Source organism: Suillus paluster (genome assembly GCF_016628075.1).
Source record: "Suillus paluster strain FC165 chromosome Unknown EDB91scaffold_141, whole genome shotgun sequence".
In the NCBI taxonomy this organism is placed as follows: domain Eukaryota; kingdom Fungi; phylum Basidiomycota; class Agaricomycetes; order Boletales; family Suillaceae; genus Suillus; species Suillus paluster.
The window spans coordinates 36,319-51,664 of record NW_024537701.1 but is presented as its reverse complement, the minus strand read 5'-3'; the positions used below and the strand labels follow the sequence as shown (position 1 = coordinate 51,664).

Below are 15,346 nucleotides of genomic sequence, written 5' to 3'. Positions count from 1 at the left end.
AGACTGCGCCCCATTCAACGAGTCGAGACCAGCGCCTTGTAATGAAGAAGGTTCCATTTGGAAGGCCTAGCGCTCTAGACCCTCCGCATGAGTGGTGTTCCGATGACGCCCACCTTACTAGACATTGATCTGCTAGCCATGACCCGTAGTAACGAAATAATCATCCGTCCAGGCATACCACCAACTTGCTGCATGGGCAGAATTCTTCTGCGAGATTTTTTCCTCATGTTCCGCTGAGCGCAGAATCAATCAGTCTCTGTTCTTGCTGAATTCATTGAGCAATGCATGCAAAAATGAACGGTGTAATTTGGGAGATTGATGTCTGATGTCTGAATCATAGTGAGAAACAATTGACTCACTCGTTGGAGCAATCACGGTAGGCGATCATGTGTGCGACATCGAAACTTGATGCATGATGGTAGTAATGACATCAGTAAACCGGTGAGACTCAGATATTAGTAGATTTTGTAGTATTTTCCAAGCCCAATGCTTCTTTCCTGTAAATTACGATACAAAGTAATATATAGCAATCTAAAGCAATGTAATCACGCCAATTCACGCTCAGTTCAGACTCAGATATTGCTCTACATCACTTTATATTGCTTTATATTGTTTTATAACGTCATGTATAGGAAAGAGCATTTCGGCATACAAAATATGGGAATATCGGTGGCTCACCGGTTTGCTGATGATGCTGATGATCTACAGATTTGATTCTGTTGAGCGTTGAACAAAAAGAATATTACGATTGGAGAAATCAAAATGGGCTAGCTAGGGTGGGCGACGTCGAGATGCACCATGCATCACAGCGAGCCATATCGCATGATCCATCGAGACGTATGATGTAAATTTCATGACCGGTTCCGCATGTTGAACAAAAAGAAGCTCGATGATCATACTGGACGTCAAAAAAAGTTGATGATAGTGGCTGTGATGATGATGGTTTGGTTCGAACCGTGACTGTGGCTCAGCATTAACGTATTTTACTTTCATTCCTATCGCACCAGAGAGAACTCTGTATTATCTCCTATGTGTTATGAAGAACTTATGTCGAGAAATTTATGGTGGCGCTCAGCCAAAATGCCACGCGAGGGCACGTGACATCAATCAATTACCTTTTCGAGACAGGATTCACTGACCGCGCTGGCACATGACCAGATTCGTGTGATGGCATGAGTTCTAAATCATTGAAACACGGAGCGCATTGAATTAGAACAATGATGACGACAGCGAGTGATACAGTAGCGGGACATTATTGACGACAGCGAGTGGTGAGTAAATATGCTACTAGGTAGGTGCAAAGGAGTCAGCTGAATTATTTATTGCAAGAGATGCGGTCCCCTCGAGCAGTGCATGCCTTATTCACAGCCTTCAGGAGCTGGGTGTGCCCAAGCTTGGCCTCTGGATAGGCTGCGAGGAAGCGCGCCTTGTTTGACTCATACCTGGAGCCGGAACAGAAGGTGAGTAGTACTGGAACGGCAGATAACAGCAGGGACTTACTGATTGATAAATTCTAGCATGATGGTCACCCTTTGATGGTACTTCGACATGAACCGTCTATTAGCGCCTTGGTACCATTCCCTCAGCCAATCTTTCAACGGTGTTGTGAGTCCTTGGTCCCGATCCCCAACTAACCAGTGCTCGACAATCTCCTTCCAGGATTTGTTCTTCGGGCTGGAAGTGCCATTGGGACGAGCGACTGGGACCCAAGGGATCACGAGGCCAGGTGTAGGGAGTTTCTGCCACGAAATGGATGTTGTGGCAGGGACTTGGGGCCGTCGTGATGTGCTGGAGGTGGACAGGGCTGCAGCAGGCATTGGGCTGACAACAAGGCTGCGCGAGAGTGGCTGTTTGGCTGTGTCAACAGGTGGAGGTAGAGGAGTTGTTGTGCGGGAGACACACTCAGGGACGTTGGTGAAGCGGTAGCTGGAATCAAGGTGTTGGAGGGCAATAGCTGTGCTGCAGGCAGCCTGCATGACAACACTTGTTAGGGAGTGCATATCATTGCGCAGGCCGTTGACATCTGCTGCAACAGATGCATGCACCATGTGAAGCTCCTCTGTGGAAGCTGGTCTGGTAAGTGCATGTTCACCAGCAAGGGAGGCATCAGTGCTACAGGAGATGGGGGCAAGGACATTGCTGTAGTCAGTCTCATATGTATGTAGTTCGTCGAGAAGGTATCGAACGAGCATATCGCACTGAAAAATAGACACATCAAGAGAGAAAAAAACTGTCAGTCAAGTGACAATTATGAGGACAGGAAACATACATGCTCGCCATCAGCCCATCCACCCCACCAATGAACCTTTGCAAGCGTCCATCGTTGACCTACGGGAGCAAACATAAACCAATATTGTGCACCTCCCTGACGAAAACAGTGAGTCGAGAAGTTACCACGGATGCCAACGCCAGTGGTAGACTCATTGATCCATTTTTGTACAGTATCGTGAGATATTGGCTGTCCAGGGTGCACAACACCATTTGCGCTCATAGCAGGGAAGAGGAAGTCATTTGGCTGGAGGGTGCGCCCATAATGAAATGTTTTGAGCCACTTGATCCAAATCATCGTCCAGAAGAAACTATTGCAGGCCGGTGCATCAGGGCGTGGATAAATCTTGTAGTGGTTTGCTGGTAAGGTCATTCAGTCATGCGCTATCAGCTGCAATTTAATACAAGCAACTCACATCTCAAATCTGCTTCCCATTGGCCTTTGTCTACCTTCTTTTGCCATCCTTTCCGGTTCGCAAGAAATATCTCGAAATTTGAGGTGCGTTCACTCAATGTTAGCGTCTCATTTGCAAGGTATGTCTTGAGCACACCGTCCAAAACGGTAGTATCAAGTGAGATGTCCTTTCTTTGCAATTTGACGAGCTCAAAACACCTACAGATATATAAAATCAGATCGCACAAGTGCTGCAAATGACCAGGATTGCACCTCGTCCATAATGTCCATCCGTTCAACGCGAACGCGATTTGCTTGAGATGGCGGGTGAGTTTCGTCCTCATTTCTAAGTCCAGACAGATGTCTGAAGGCCGAGCGCCGTTCATTACCTTCTGGATCATCTGCAGTGCAATGTCTAGTGAACATGCAGCCTGGTGCCATTGAAATGCCCAATCCATGTAGTCCTTCATCATCGCCATCGAGTGAGTCCGATCTCCACCCTCTGCGCTTGCCTTATGCTTGATGGACGACAGCACATCATAGACGTCTGCAGAATCAGTGGGGTTTCCTTCCCAGCGCTGTTTCGCCTTGTCGAAGTGCCATTTGCCACGATAGGTGTCACCATTGCTGAAATATAGGTCAGTGCTCGTGTGCTCTAATCCACAATGATACTGACGATAGCTCCCACATCTTCTTAAATGCCGAACGGATACTCTCGATGGTAGTTTTACTCAGATTCTTGTGGAATCCTTTCAGGGACATGTAGAGTGCCAGCGCTTTGTTGGAGCATCTGTTCGGTATGTCCTCAAATGCATCTTTGAATGCAGGGTCCTCATACATGTCATTATTGGCATGTATTTCAGCAGTTGTGAGCAGCGGAAGGAGTGAGCCTTCGAAGATGTCATCCCTCTGAGTCTTGCTGACAACAGAACTTTCAAAGTGGCTTGCTAGCCATTCCCATCCACAATGAACATGCCCGGCATAGTTCGTCCTTGTGTTGCTTGCCTGAAGGTGGGTTTTGATACCATGTTCCTTACACCTCTGTACATCCGCCAAAGCCGTCTTCTCGGGAGCTGATCTCTTCTTTCATGCAGCTTTCTTGTGAATGGTGTCTAGCGGCTGTTTGGCTTCAGCGGAACCCTTCTTTAGCCGGGTCATGTTCTGGGAGCACAAACCAAGCAAGTGTTGTAGTGTACGAAACTAGTTCAAATTTTCGGGACGGAGATCATGTTAGGGGCCTCTACATTATATTCAATGTCATTTCAAATTTAACACCATTCAGCCTGTCTGAGAGCGAGCACAAATGACATGAATAATTGGTGGCTAACGGCAATTTATAGACTAATATACTGATCTGCTGCTTCTGGTACCATGTGCTGGAGTATCACCTTTGGAACAAGAACATACATGGCAGACAACTGGCCAGGAGTAGCGCCTCCCAGAGTATTGTGCCCCAAGCACCGACAATCAACCCTAATGCTGAAAACTTCGATGTCATGCCTCAATGCCATAAGCGTTATCTGAGAAATGACTTTGAACTTCGGTTGAAGGTTTGCCTGGTCTGCTGAGCGCTGCGGCAACTAAAATACGAGTTAGCAGCTGCCTACAAGCACAGCATTGCTTACCTTGCACAAGGCACGCAGATAGGCGCCCTCCCATATACCCCCATACATCTTCTCAATGATTGCGTCATCCTCCCAGCCCAAATGCTGATGGCAAAAGTCTGTGAGATTTGCGAGATTGGGTTGGTAGAATGAGACGTCCGAGGGCAGTGCCACTGTGCCATTCCCAGCAGCCGAAAAAGATGTGAGAGCACAAACGTACTTGCTGACAACTGCATGCTGAGGGAAACCATGAGGAATGCGGTCTGCAACTGCCTTGTGCCTGTGCTCAAGGAAGTTGTAAGGATCAGTAGAAAGTAGGACATGTAGATCCTCAACGAGCTCCTTGGCCCACTCAGAGAATTCATCCAGTGTCATCGACAGGAATGTGTCAAGCATCATTGAGCCAATTTTACTGTGCAGCACCACCTTGTGCGCGATTTCAATCCCGCAGCCAGGCACCCCCCCCGTCATAATCACCACCTATGAGCAGGGTGATTAGCAGCCTGTCTCCTCGGGTCAATGAGCAGCCGTGTTCAAGGCCATCCTCCGTGAACACCTGGACATTGAGATAGTCTTTGTCATTTTTCGCACTAACAAGAATCAACCACAGCACATCAACAGGAAAATGGCAGCATACCTTCTAATGATGCACGGAGCTCCGAAGATTAAGATATCGCTATCCTCGGTGATCACAGCATCGATGATGCCATGAACATTCATGGCAGCCAGCTCCACTTCAGCTTCTCTCGGGGCCTGGTATGAAACTGGTGAGACGGCAACACTGTTAGGGGGAGAGAACATACTTCAGTCCATGGAAAGCCGAATAACTCCAGCATGCGCTGGAAGTCGCGAGTGAGCCAGTGAGGGCTGCTTCTAACCTTGCGACCTTTGTCTGGCAAGCGCTTGAGGCCATCGAAGACGAAGACCGCATGCAGCGGCAGCTTCAGTAGTGTCTGCAGTCGAAAGAATAGTGTCCGCAGCTCCGGCGACTTTCCAGCTCCTGCATGGTTGATTTGAAAAACAGCGCAGACGCTGTGCATCCACAGGCTAACAGCATGAGTGAGTTCGACGAACATGCAAAAAAAGAGAGGCGTCATACCTAGCATCAATCCCAACTTTGAATAAATGGAGCTTGCGGTCGCCTTCAACATCTTCGGTCTTCAGTTCTGACACTGCAAGTTCCTTGAGGGTTCAATTTTCAGCAGATAGAGCGACTCGCTGTGATGAACATCAGTACCCTCAGCCTAAAGCAAGAAAATGTTAGCGCACCTCCCATAGTCCGCGGATTCCCATTATGAGGTGTGATAGTAGTAGACAACAATGAAAGTTGATTGAGAGGGGGGCGAGTGGAAAGGGGTAGATTCGGACATCACCTGACCACCAGCAGTTTGAAATTAAACACGAGCTTAATGATATGAAGAATATGACACTCACAAGAAGTCGATAGACGATGGAGCACATGCAGGTTGAAGGAGAGATCTAGCTCATGCTTGCACTTGAATTCTTGCACTAAGTGGTTGATGAGACGGCTGTTGAAGTCCTCACCACCCAAGTGAGTGTCACCAGCAGTGGTGTTCACCTCGAAGATGCCCTCCTCAATGGTCAAGAGGGACACATCAAAGGTTCCTCCTCCAAGATCGAAAATGAGGATGTTATGCTCATCAATGACTTTCTTGTCGAGACCATAGGCAATGGCAGCAGCAGTGGGCTCATTGATGATACAGAGAACATTCATTCCAGAGATAGTACCAGTGTCTTTCATAGCCTGTCTCTGAGAGTCGTTGTTGAAAACGGTGAAGGGGAAGTGCTTGATGTCCGACTGGACCTCAGCGCTGGCAAATTTATGGCCGATGAGACGCTTGACACTATTAAAGTTAGCACAAGAAATGAAATAAAAAAGAGGTAAAAATTTACCTGTTGTGGGGCTTCATAGCAGCCTGGTTCTTGGCAGCATGAGGCGAGTAGGGCAGAGCCACTGCTGGGTGCGTGTGATGAGTGGTGCAAGTGCAAGTGCAAGTGCAAGTGTGAGTGCGAGTGCAGCATTGTTGGTGCCACATGAAGTTCTGAGGCCCTGTAAATTATGAGTGAGAATCACAAAAAAATGTTTGAGGAAAATACCTCTCCTCCATGGGAGGTGTTGTTGTTGTCCACCTGCGGCGCTGTGCATGAAGAGTTGGAGCGAAGGAAAGTAGAATCATGTGATTGACATACCTAAGCCACCCATTTATGGTAACTGTGCAGGATGAGTCGGAGGGAGAGAAGAGCAAGAGAAGAGGGTAAGGTAGAGTGTAAATGTACGACGTGTAAAGTCAATGTAAAGTGCTGTAAAGTGTGGTTTTGGCTGGGTAAAGTGAGTAAAGTGTGGAAGAAGGAGAAATACACAGTAAATTTTGTAAATTTTGTAAATTTCAAACTTCCGAGCAGGCTCCCTCCCTGGGTTCGGATGCACCCGCAACCATTGTTATTTTTTGGTGCTTCCACCTCGGACAAAGCATGACACACAGATTAGGTACCTGGTAGATAATGATTTTATATCAATTGCAGCACATTTATGGCTGTCAAGACCTGAGGAGTCTGCTTGATCTGCCAATAATTTTTATTGACATTCTAACAATTCTCTATGCTAGTAATACAACCTATCGGCGCATCCAACTCATGTGCCAAACCCTAAGTTAGGTGCATGTGGCAGCACAATGCAGAATTCCAACCGTGTGTCACATGACTTTGGATTCCCATTATTGTTTTTCCAACCAATCTTTGACGAATCCCCTTTACAGAATTTACGTTAGCTAATTGTGAATTTCTCCAGATATCCTGACATATTCAAAGCACTTAAGCCAAATTTCAAAGTTTTTTCTCACTGGACCATACATGATCCCAGTATTCTATTGCAATGGCCTGAAGAGCCACTTGATCTTCCTGTGGATTGAAATGTCAGATTCTATCCTGCGACACTGGGAAATAAACTTAATTCAACATATACCATTGTTTGGAAACTTGGATGGGGCCAACACTCTAGCGTTTGGCTGGCAAAGCATGGAGGGTGAGTAAATGCGATACTTCCTCCTCGCTAGTTGTGATGAGGTGTTATGTGCCTGACATCAAAGAGAACACGAGTGTCAGTATGTCACAGTCAAGATACTGACAGCCCACGTGACACAAGCGCAACTTCAGCTTTCTGATGAGCTTGGCTTCCTACAATCTGTAAGAGATTTGGCAGGGGAGTCAAGACATCCCAGGCAAGCCCATATCGTCGCATTGCTAGACAGTTTTGAAGTATCGAGTACCCAAGGTCGTCATCTCTGCTTGGTGCATGAAGCTATGGGCATATTCCCGAAGGTCGACAGAGGTCTCCCAGTTCTGTTGGTCAAGGCTGTGGCAAAACAGCTGCTTCTCACCTTAGATTTTCTACACCATGAATGTCATGTGGTTCATACCGGTGCGCTGCTATCAAAAATGTTTGAGTCATGCTGGAACTGAGGTGTCATCGGAAAAGATCTTAAGCCTGACAACATCCTCATTGAACTTGATAATGTGGACACTGCTATTAAAATCTGGGAAGAATCACGCTCTATAACTCCCATGCAAGTGGTCTCATCCAAACCTCCCAGTCATGCTATCCTGTCTCGTCCGATACATGTATTTAGCTCGGACAAGCTGCTCAACTTGATTCAGTTCTCAAAACTTAATGTCAAGTTGACCGACTTTGGTACTGGCGAGTCCCCAAATATTATAGTGATCCTGGTCGTAACTTATCGCTGCGTTTTAGCCATCTCTATAAATGGATTCCATCCTGATATCATTCAACCTTTTGCTCTATGCGCGCCGGAGGTCATCCTAGGATGTGAGTGGGGTCCAAGCGCAGATATCTGGAATTTGGCATGCTTGGCAAGATCATTTTATAGGTTTGTTTCTTCGTTTAACACCAAACCGTGTCTCTGTAGATCTTTGAATTTCTCACTGGGCATTGGCTTTTTGTACTGCGAGGAGGGCCTACATGGACCGCAGAAGCATACCATCTTGCGCACATGCCTGTAATGGCTGGAGAAGCGTTTGACACCACTTATTTTCGGACCAGAAAGACCTTTGGGGAGTATTTCAATAACGATGGTGAGTCGAAACAGCGACGGATGGCATTGACTGATGTTCATGTTCATTGTAGGCAAGCTTCGCATACAAGTTGAAGAGATCCAAGGTTTGGAAAAGGCTCTTGAATCCTACAAAGTGGTCAGCGATGACAAACTATCTATGTGCACTTCGTTTTTGTGGTCGATGCTGAGATTACAGCCATCAGATAGAGCAAGTGCAGCAGATCTCTTGGAACATGAGTGGTTGAAAGTCTAATATGGATGAGAGACCCAGTCGCTTTTTTATCATAATGAAGGACCCACACTGTCAAATTATACATAGGTAATTACAACTCATCTATGGACATTTCAATCTGAGTTGACACGAAGCAGTGTAGAAAGAGTTGAAGTATGTTGTACGGTAATATTGTACTAACAATCATTATGATGAGACTGCCCATTCGCAGGTCGTTGAGCTCAACCCTTCATCTTATCTTGGGTATGAGCTGAAGCATGCAGCGCTTCATGGAGCCCAGCACTATGATGATGCATTTCAAACCTCCGAAATCATGCTCTCCAAGCTGGATAATGATCATGTCGCATGAATGCAAAGTAAGCCCCAAATAACTCACGCGCCAACTTGAAGATGATTAACTCTTTCTCCAGAGCTGCATCAGCACTATCCTAGTCAATCTGCAATACTAGAAGATACTGTTCGACCAGCCATCCATGCTCATCTGGAAAACGCCCCACTTCGTCTAATCAACACATCCACTGGCTGTGTATGCAATCGAGACACACAGAAAAACTCCTTCATGGAAAGTACAGAGTACAGGGAGCTTTTCCATTCATTGAAAATGCATATGCCCCCCAGGACGGAGCTATAACCAGGTTGGGCGCGCGGATGCGATCTCCGCATGAAGGTTCAGTAGATAGGTTGCTCAATGAGAAACAATGAGATTCGTGCCTAACAGGGCGCAGAAGCAGTACCTGTTCATATACAGAGATAGCCTCGTCAAGGTCATGAAATGTACCTTGGTGACTGAAGCGGTAGGTGAGTGAGACGGCCAACTCATTCAAGCAGTTACTACGCTGAGGGTGTCCCTCGGAGAGCAGGGAAATGGCTTCATGAGCAAGTCCCATGCTCTCATTTAGATCATCAATGGTGCAACATTGTGTAAAGTGCGTGTGGAGTGATTGTAAAAGCGGGTAGAGTGCTCCTGGACGGTGTTGATGGCCCAGAGGACAGAGCTCGAGTATGACTGGTTGGAGATGGATGCCTTCATCAGATGCATCCATTGGAAGATTGTGGATCACATAATCAATTGCAGTGTCTACGCTGATACTACGAAAGTAGGTACCCTCTGGACAGAGGGGTAGTAGCTTGCAGCACAGCTGCGTGGATTCGTGAATGTAGACGGCGGATTGCTGTTTGCAGTAACACCAGTTCAGTGCCCTAATCGTAATGAAGGACCAAGGGTCCTGCCATGGTGCATGTTGTTTTAAAAATATTTTGAGCTCTGTGCTTAAACCATCGGCTCCGAGTCATGCTTCATTGATCCCCTTTGCCCATGCAGCTCTCATGATGTCCTTTTCCCATTGCAATTCACTCGTTGATGATTTTGTGGCTTGTTCTGCTGATTTCACAGCTTCATTTGCACCAGTCCCTGTAGCTATGATGCATCAAGCCTGCTAACTACAAGTCACAGGTGATGCATCATCTATGCTTCTTAGCCTGATTTTTGATGCATTATAACATGCTAAGTAGCAGACCTATAGTGTATAGCTTGGTCATGTGATGACCGCAATTTTGGCTTCCAAAAGCGGAAATTCACTCATTTTGGTCACCCCCTCATGTCAGGCCTATTCCCACACACCATATCTTTGTCCTTGACTTGGTGTGTGGATTCAGAGGGGGTGTAAGGCGTGGGATTACGATGTGACTAAATAGATGCGATGATAATGGTAATGATTGAAAGACTACGCTAGGTAAGTGAATGTTGTTTGGGCAAAGCCCTTGGGCTTTCGTCCAAAATACGCCTTTGCGGGGGCAAGCGAGAGCTGAGATTCCCTAGAATGTTAGGAGCAAGAACGATGCATCTAGCTTGAGCTTGAGTCCCGAATAACAAAGGAGGTGCGCAACACTTACAAATGGCTAAATGATGTTGCTATGGCAAAGTTAAACACATGAAAGGTTCCAGTATGGGCTTGTCCTGGAGATAGGGAGCTAACACTACTGCGTGCTGTCAAAGGTACAGTGTGAATGCATCGCTACTCCAACGTCCCATTGCTTTGACATTTTCGAAGGGTACACCTCTTAGTAGATACTCTAGGGTCCCGCCAATGTGAATTCCATGCCCTTTCAGGGTTTCGAAACCTAGGCACTCACTAGTTGTCTGAATGCATTTCAAAAACTCTCCATGCGTCAGCGGTCTCAATCCTCTGTGGTGACGCCAGCTGAAGAGGTGAGCTGAAGCTGGGGGGTTATTGACAGTGAGATGATTTAACATTGCTGCATGGGGGTCTGCTGGGCCTGATTGTGCTACCCAGTAGATGTCTGCTCCGTCCAAAGAGGTTTTGGTGCGGGGCAAATGGAAAACGGTGACCTTCAGTCCAGTCCTGTCCTCCTCGCTGTGCACGTCACTCACTTTCACGTGAAGATGGGGGTTCTCACGAAAGTATTGCAGAGACGACACGGTGAACTCGCCGGTTTGAGTGATAGTGAAGAATGATGTTGTCAGACAGGCGTATACAGCCGCATGCAAGGGCTTCTTCAGGTCTAGAGCCTCGCGGATAGTACTGATAATGGCTATAGTGAAGGCGGCCCGTTTTGGTCTTTTCAAGGTCGGTGGCGCAAAGTGCTTGGCTCCTTCAAGGGCTAATGCAATCTCCGCTTGATGTACCAGCCATGGGTGACCGTGCAGTAGGTGCCAAGCCCAAATTCCATAGAAGTAGTTGGCTAGACTACTTCCGGAATACACTCCCGCGCATGAGGCAATGAATGCAAGCAGTAGAATAGACAGCACTGGGCAACGTTGTTCCTCTGGGATTTTCCGGGCGTTGCAGAACACATGAAAGACGAGTAGACCTGAGCCATACATTTCTCTTGTGCTTGGTGCATGTGAGTGACTAATGACTGCGATGATGCGATCTAAATCACTGTCTGATGTGGTCACTGGAGAACCAGAAGGGTCAAGCCACAATCGCGACGTTGCTGGGATCCAAAGGTGAAGTCTATTGTGGGATAAGCAGTGAGGACGAAGGAGAGAGGATAGCAGGGTCAAGGCGGTGGGATATGGGTGGGGTCTGGGACCGGTGGGGGCGACAGGAAGTGGTATTGGAGTTGCGAACCATGAGGTGTTAGTCACGCCAAGTGTCTTGGTAGTGTAGGAGCTGTTCTCCCCAGTCCCAGGCTTCTGCTTCATCAGCTGACTCAATGTCCACTGCATGCTGATCATCGTCACAGGTGTCGATGCGCTGGGTTGACTCATCTGCGTCGACAAGGAGCATTGGAAGGTCTCCTGGGAGAGCAATGGGTGGTAAGAGTAAATTCCTAGGGGGGAACAGTCCCCTGGAGGGCCTGTCTGCTGGGTTGGCTGCACTGGGGATATAGGATAGGTGAAAAACGGCGGTATTTTTGCGAGACTCGAGCAACTCATGAATCTGCTTGAAGACCAGGTTGGTGGCTTGATTGCGGCTGCGACTGGATCTCCAGCCGTGGATGATCCCTTGGTTGTCGCTGAAAATGCGGAAATGAGTGAGTACTCCATCATTGTGGTAGCTGTTGAGGATGGCGTGAACGAGGAGTTCAAACCTGACTGCCTCTGCCCAACCAATATCTTGTTTACCATTGAGGGTTCTCCACCCTGGCCGAAGCGACCAGGCCTGCCAATGCCCATTGATAGTAATTGTGATGCCGACAGACGTGCTTGCATCTGAGAAGGCTTGGCAGTCGATGATCGCCGGGTGACTGGAGATGGTGCACCTGATGAAAGATCTCTTGAGCCTGCTCTCCCACCAATCAAGATCGTTGTCAAGGTGTTTGGCGGGGTGATGTGACACAAAAGGACCGCTATGGTAGATGCTGAGCATGGACTCCAGAGAGGTGAGGTAAGTGTGTCCTGTTGGTAAGACCAAGCAGGCATGTAGTAGTTTTCCATACAGCTTCTGGACGTCCATGAGAACATGTGTTGGTCGCGAGTGCCACTCCACAATGGCTGCAAGGTACTTCTCTTTTTTCGCTTGTGATAACTCGACCGTGAGCCTCGCCAGGTTCCACATAAGGCCCAGGTATAACACCAAGAAGGTGAAGATGGTGTCTTTGGTGGGCTCCCACGGGAGGCCCAAAGGACTTGATACCTGGTTGATGTCTGCAAAGTTGTAGCTGAATTGTGAGTCGATGGGTGAGTGCGAAGAGGATTGGGAGAGGTTGCGTAAAGGAAAACTACAGTCCTCTGTATACACATTGAAGGATTTGTTGTCGTGAATCGTACCTTTGAAAGAGGCACCCTCCTTTTTGTAACTGCCCGTTGAGGTCCAGCATGCATTGTGTGGACTTTCGCAAAGTGTTGTACTAGTTGACGTGCTCGCAATGCATGTGGAAGAATAGGTGATCATTGACCCACTTAGCAATGGGTCCAAGACCCTCTGCCCGTAGGATGTTGACTCCAGTGTCAGCCACGTGGCCATATATGCCGGCAGATGGTCCCATTCCAAAGGAGACGCATGTATCTGCGCAGAAGCCCCCTTTGGGAAGCTGTACCACTGCTGCAGGCCACTGTGAGTGGTGTAGTGAAATGGTGCGGTAGGCTTCTGCAATGTTGTGGGTGGCTGCCTGAGATCCCGGTGGTAAGCCGTGGATGATGGTGCAGATGGTCTCAAAGGTTCCCCAAGTGCAAGGGAAGTTGTCTGAGTTGACGCTTGAGTTGATGGATTGGTTGGGGTGAGCTGTTGATGTGACGAGTGGAAAGGAGAAGTTTTGTATGACGCGGAATTTCCCCAGTTTGCCCGACTTGGGTATGATGGAGATGGGGGACGATTGGAAAGGGCCGAGTAAGGACAGTAATTCATTATTAGTGAAAGGGCCGATGTAACACCCTGTAGTAAGTTCTTGAGCAAGGATTGATTCAAAGGCGTCTTGGAAGGCAAAGAGTGAAGGGCTATTAGGGGGAACTTGCATAGTGTGTATGGGCGGAATATGGAGATTGAAACTGTATCGGAGACCTTGAGACCGGAATGGGTATTTGACGAGAAGGTTATGAGTGCAAAGTTGTGATTCCCACTCTGCTGGATTATAAGGGGTGACTGGGTGTAAGCACCTGTGTCCGAGGACAGTGTTGAGCTCCATGAGCGGTGGAGAGACAGCCGGAGCAGATATGACACTCAATGTGGGCGTGACTGGAGCAACTGTTGATGCATTGCCAGTTGACGCAGAAGGGCTTGTTGGAGCTGCAAAGAAGCAACTGTTTGTTGGTGCGCGTGGCAACTGCTGGAAAGGCGTTGTCCCATAGGCGTTCGGCCGTGCATTTGATAAAGCTGTGACTGTTCCTCCCCAGGCAGACTGCGCACACTGCTGGGGAGCAAGGGCTGTGTGCACTGTCTTGAAAACCCGAGCGGGCTACTGCTGCAGCGCGAGCATTGCGTGGTGCAGCCGACTTCTTGTTAGGGGAGGCTGAGTGTCTTTTCCTACTTGGAGAGATGGAATGTCTCGACCGCCTACCCCGTGGGTTGGAGGAGTCTCCAGGTCCTATGCGCGAGCTTGAGCCTTGGCTCTTCTGTTGCAAGGGACCAAACGCAAATGCAGAGTGTCAAATTGACATGAGAGTATCGCAAACGCGAAATCCCGTCAATAAGAATGTCATTGAGAAGGATTGTGGGGAAAGGAGTGGAATCTGTCAGTTGTGAACTAGATTTTTATTGAGATCAACATACCTTAAAGTCGTTACTCAAATCCTGTTTGTTCCGGTCATCTTGATATACAAGGTCGCACGTGTGAGTGATGACCGTCTCATTTATTATGGATATGTCCCAGGCGTTGGCTGGTATGGGTATTGCGTTGTGCCAGGCGCATCTCTGTTCTTCTTGGTATAACATCAGGCCTTTTTGCGATGGTTTGTTCCTTGAGTTCCAGTGGCAGTGTATCATCAGCGCTCCCCAGAAGTGTGCTAGCATCAGGACTCTCTGTTTGGGCCATCCTCGTTCTTCAAAGGAAGATATCATGCAGGGAACCACTTGAGCGAAGTCTATGGCAGCTAGATTGCGATCAGGAATGATGCCTGCAGAGGGCCTCGTGGCTGCTGCCTGTATCCAGGTGGTGGATCTGTCTTCTCCCGCGATGGGAACCATGCCCTCATCGTCTCTGGTGCGGTAGTTGGTTAGGGCATCATCTAGTCCATCATTAGTCCAGTAGTAGATCTCAATGTAGAGCCCTTTGTCAATCTTTCACATGGTGAAATCTGAGACGAGAATTTTGTCTTCTGCAGTGGTGGGATGTGGACGTTCAGGAAGGATATGGTATTTGCTACGATTCTTCTTCCTTTTGTCTGCTAGCACGGTCTCTTCTTCAAGCTGGAGAGCTTGACAAATATGTTCCTTTTCTTCTTCCGCTAAACGCGTCTGTTCAATATGGAGACGTTCATCTTCTCCCACTTGTTGATGCCATTGGGCACACAATGCATTGTTGGTGGTAATCCAAATTTTATGTAGAGTGGCGGCTGCTTGTGCTTCTGTGATGTCAACTGTCACAAAAACTGTATGACTAGCCCAATACCGTTTGTCCATGAAGTCGCGGCAAATATTGGTACTAGGGTCAGAAAATAGTCTATTCATGATGAGATGCTGACAGAGGTGTCTGGCGAAGAAGCGCCTGAAAAGTTTAAACACTGGCAGATCAGACCAATTTCGAGCCACAAGTACTATAGGCGCTGAAGGCTAGGCATAGTAGAGAGGAAGAAGAAAGGTGTGTCACACTTTGCTCAAAACGGGCAAAGACCTCATTCTTTCCACGTGCTCAT

At 47.8% G+C, this 15,346-nt stretch overlaps 5 protein-coding genes across 5 annotated transcripts; 1 reads left to right on the top strand and 4 right to left on the bottom strand.

Moving 5' to 3' along the window:
- Positions 1-1,315: 1,315 nt before the first annotated feature.
- Positions 1,316-3,502, bottom strand: EDB91DRAFT_1063111 (uncharacterized protein; the record flags this gene model as incomplete). Its single annotated transcript, XM_041314591.1, has 6 exons — positions 1,316-1,442; positions 1,501-2,198; positions 2,270-2,628; positions 2,685-2,881; positions 2,936-3,289; positions 3,339-3,502. 6 exons carry the CDS (start codon positions 3,500-3,502, stop codon positions 1,316-1,318), a joined length of 1,899 nt encoding a protein of 632 aa, XP_041170241.1.
- A 2,193-nt stretch (positions 3,503-5,695) lies between these two features.
- Positions 5,696-6,097, bottom strand: EDB91DRAFT_1270288 (putative HSP 70; the record flags this gene model as incomplete). Its single annotated transcript, XM_041324563.1, has 1 exon — positions 5,696-6,097. A coding segment is annotated over exon 1 (333 nt), but the record flags the coding sequence as incomplete, so codon positions are not given.
- A 1,108-nt stretch (positions 6,098-7,205) lies between these two features.
- Positions 7,206-8,304, top strand: EDB91DRAFT_1063102 (kinase-like domain-containing protein; the record flags this gene model as incomplete). Its single annotated transcript, XM_041314589.1, has 3 exons — positions 7,206-7,309; positions 7,374-7,705; positions 7,763-8,304. Coding segments are annotated over 3 exons (978 nt in total), but the record flags the coding sequence as incomplete, so codon positions are not given.
- An 842-nt stretch (positions 8,305-9,146) lies between these two features.
- EDB91DRAFT_1063090 (uncharacterized protein) lies at positions 9,147-9,632 on the bottom strand (the record flags this gene model as incomplete). Its single annotated transcript, XM_041314587.1, has 1 exon — positions 9,147-9,632. One exon carries the CDS (start codon positions 9,630-9,632, stop codon positions 9,147-9,149), a length of 486 nt encoding a protein of 161 aa, XP_041170238.1.
- Positions 9,633-14,381: 4,749 nt separating this feature from the next.
- Positions 14,382-14,750, bottom strand: EDB91DRAFT_1017591 (uncharacterized protein; the record flags this gene model as incomplete). The annotated part of the gene is made up of 1 exon (XM_041312511.1): positions 14,382-14,750. A coding segment is annotated over one exon (369 nt), but the record flags the coding sequence as incomplete, so codon positions are not given.
- Positions 14,751-15,346: the final 596 nt, after the last annotated feature.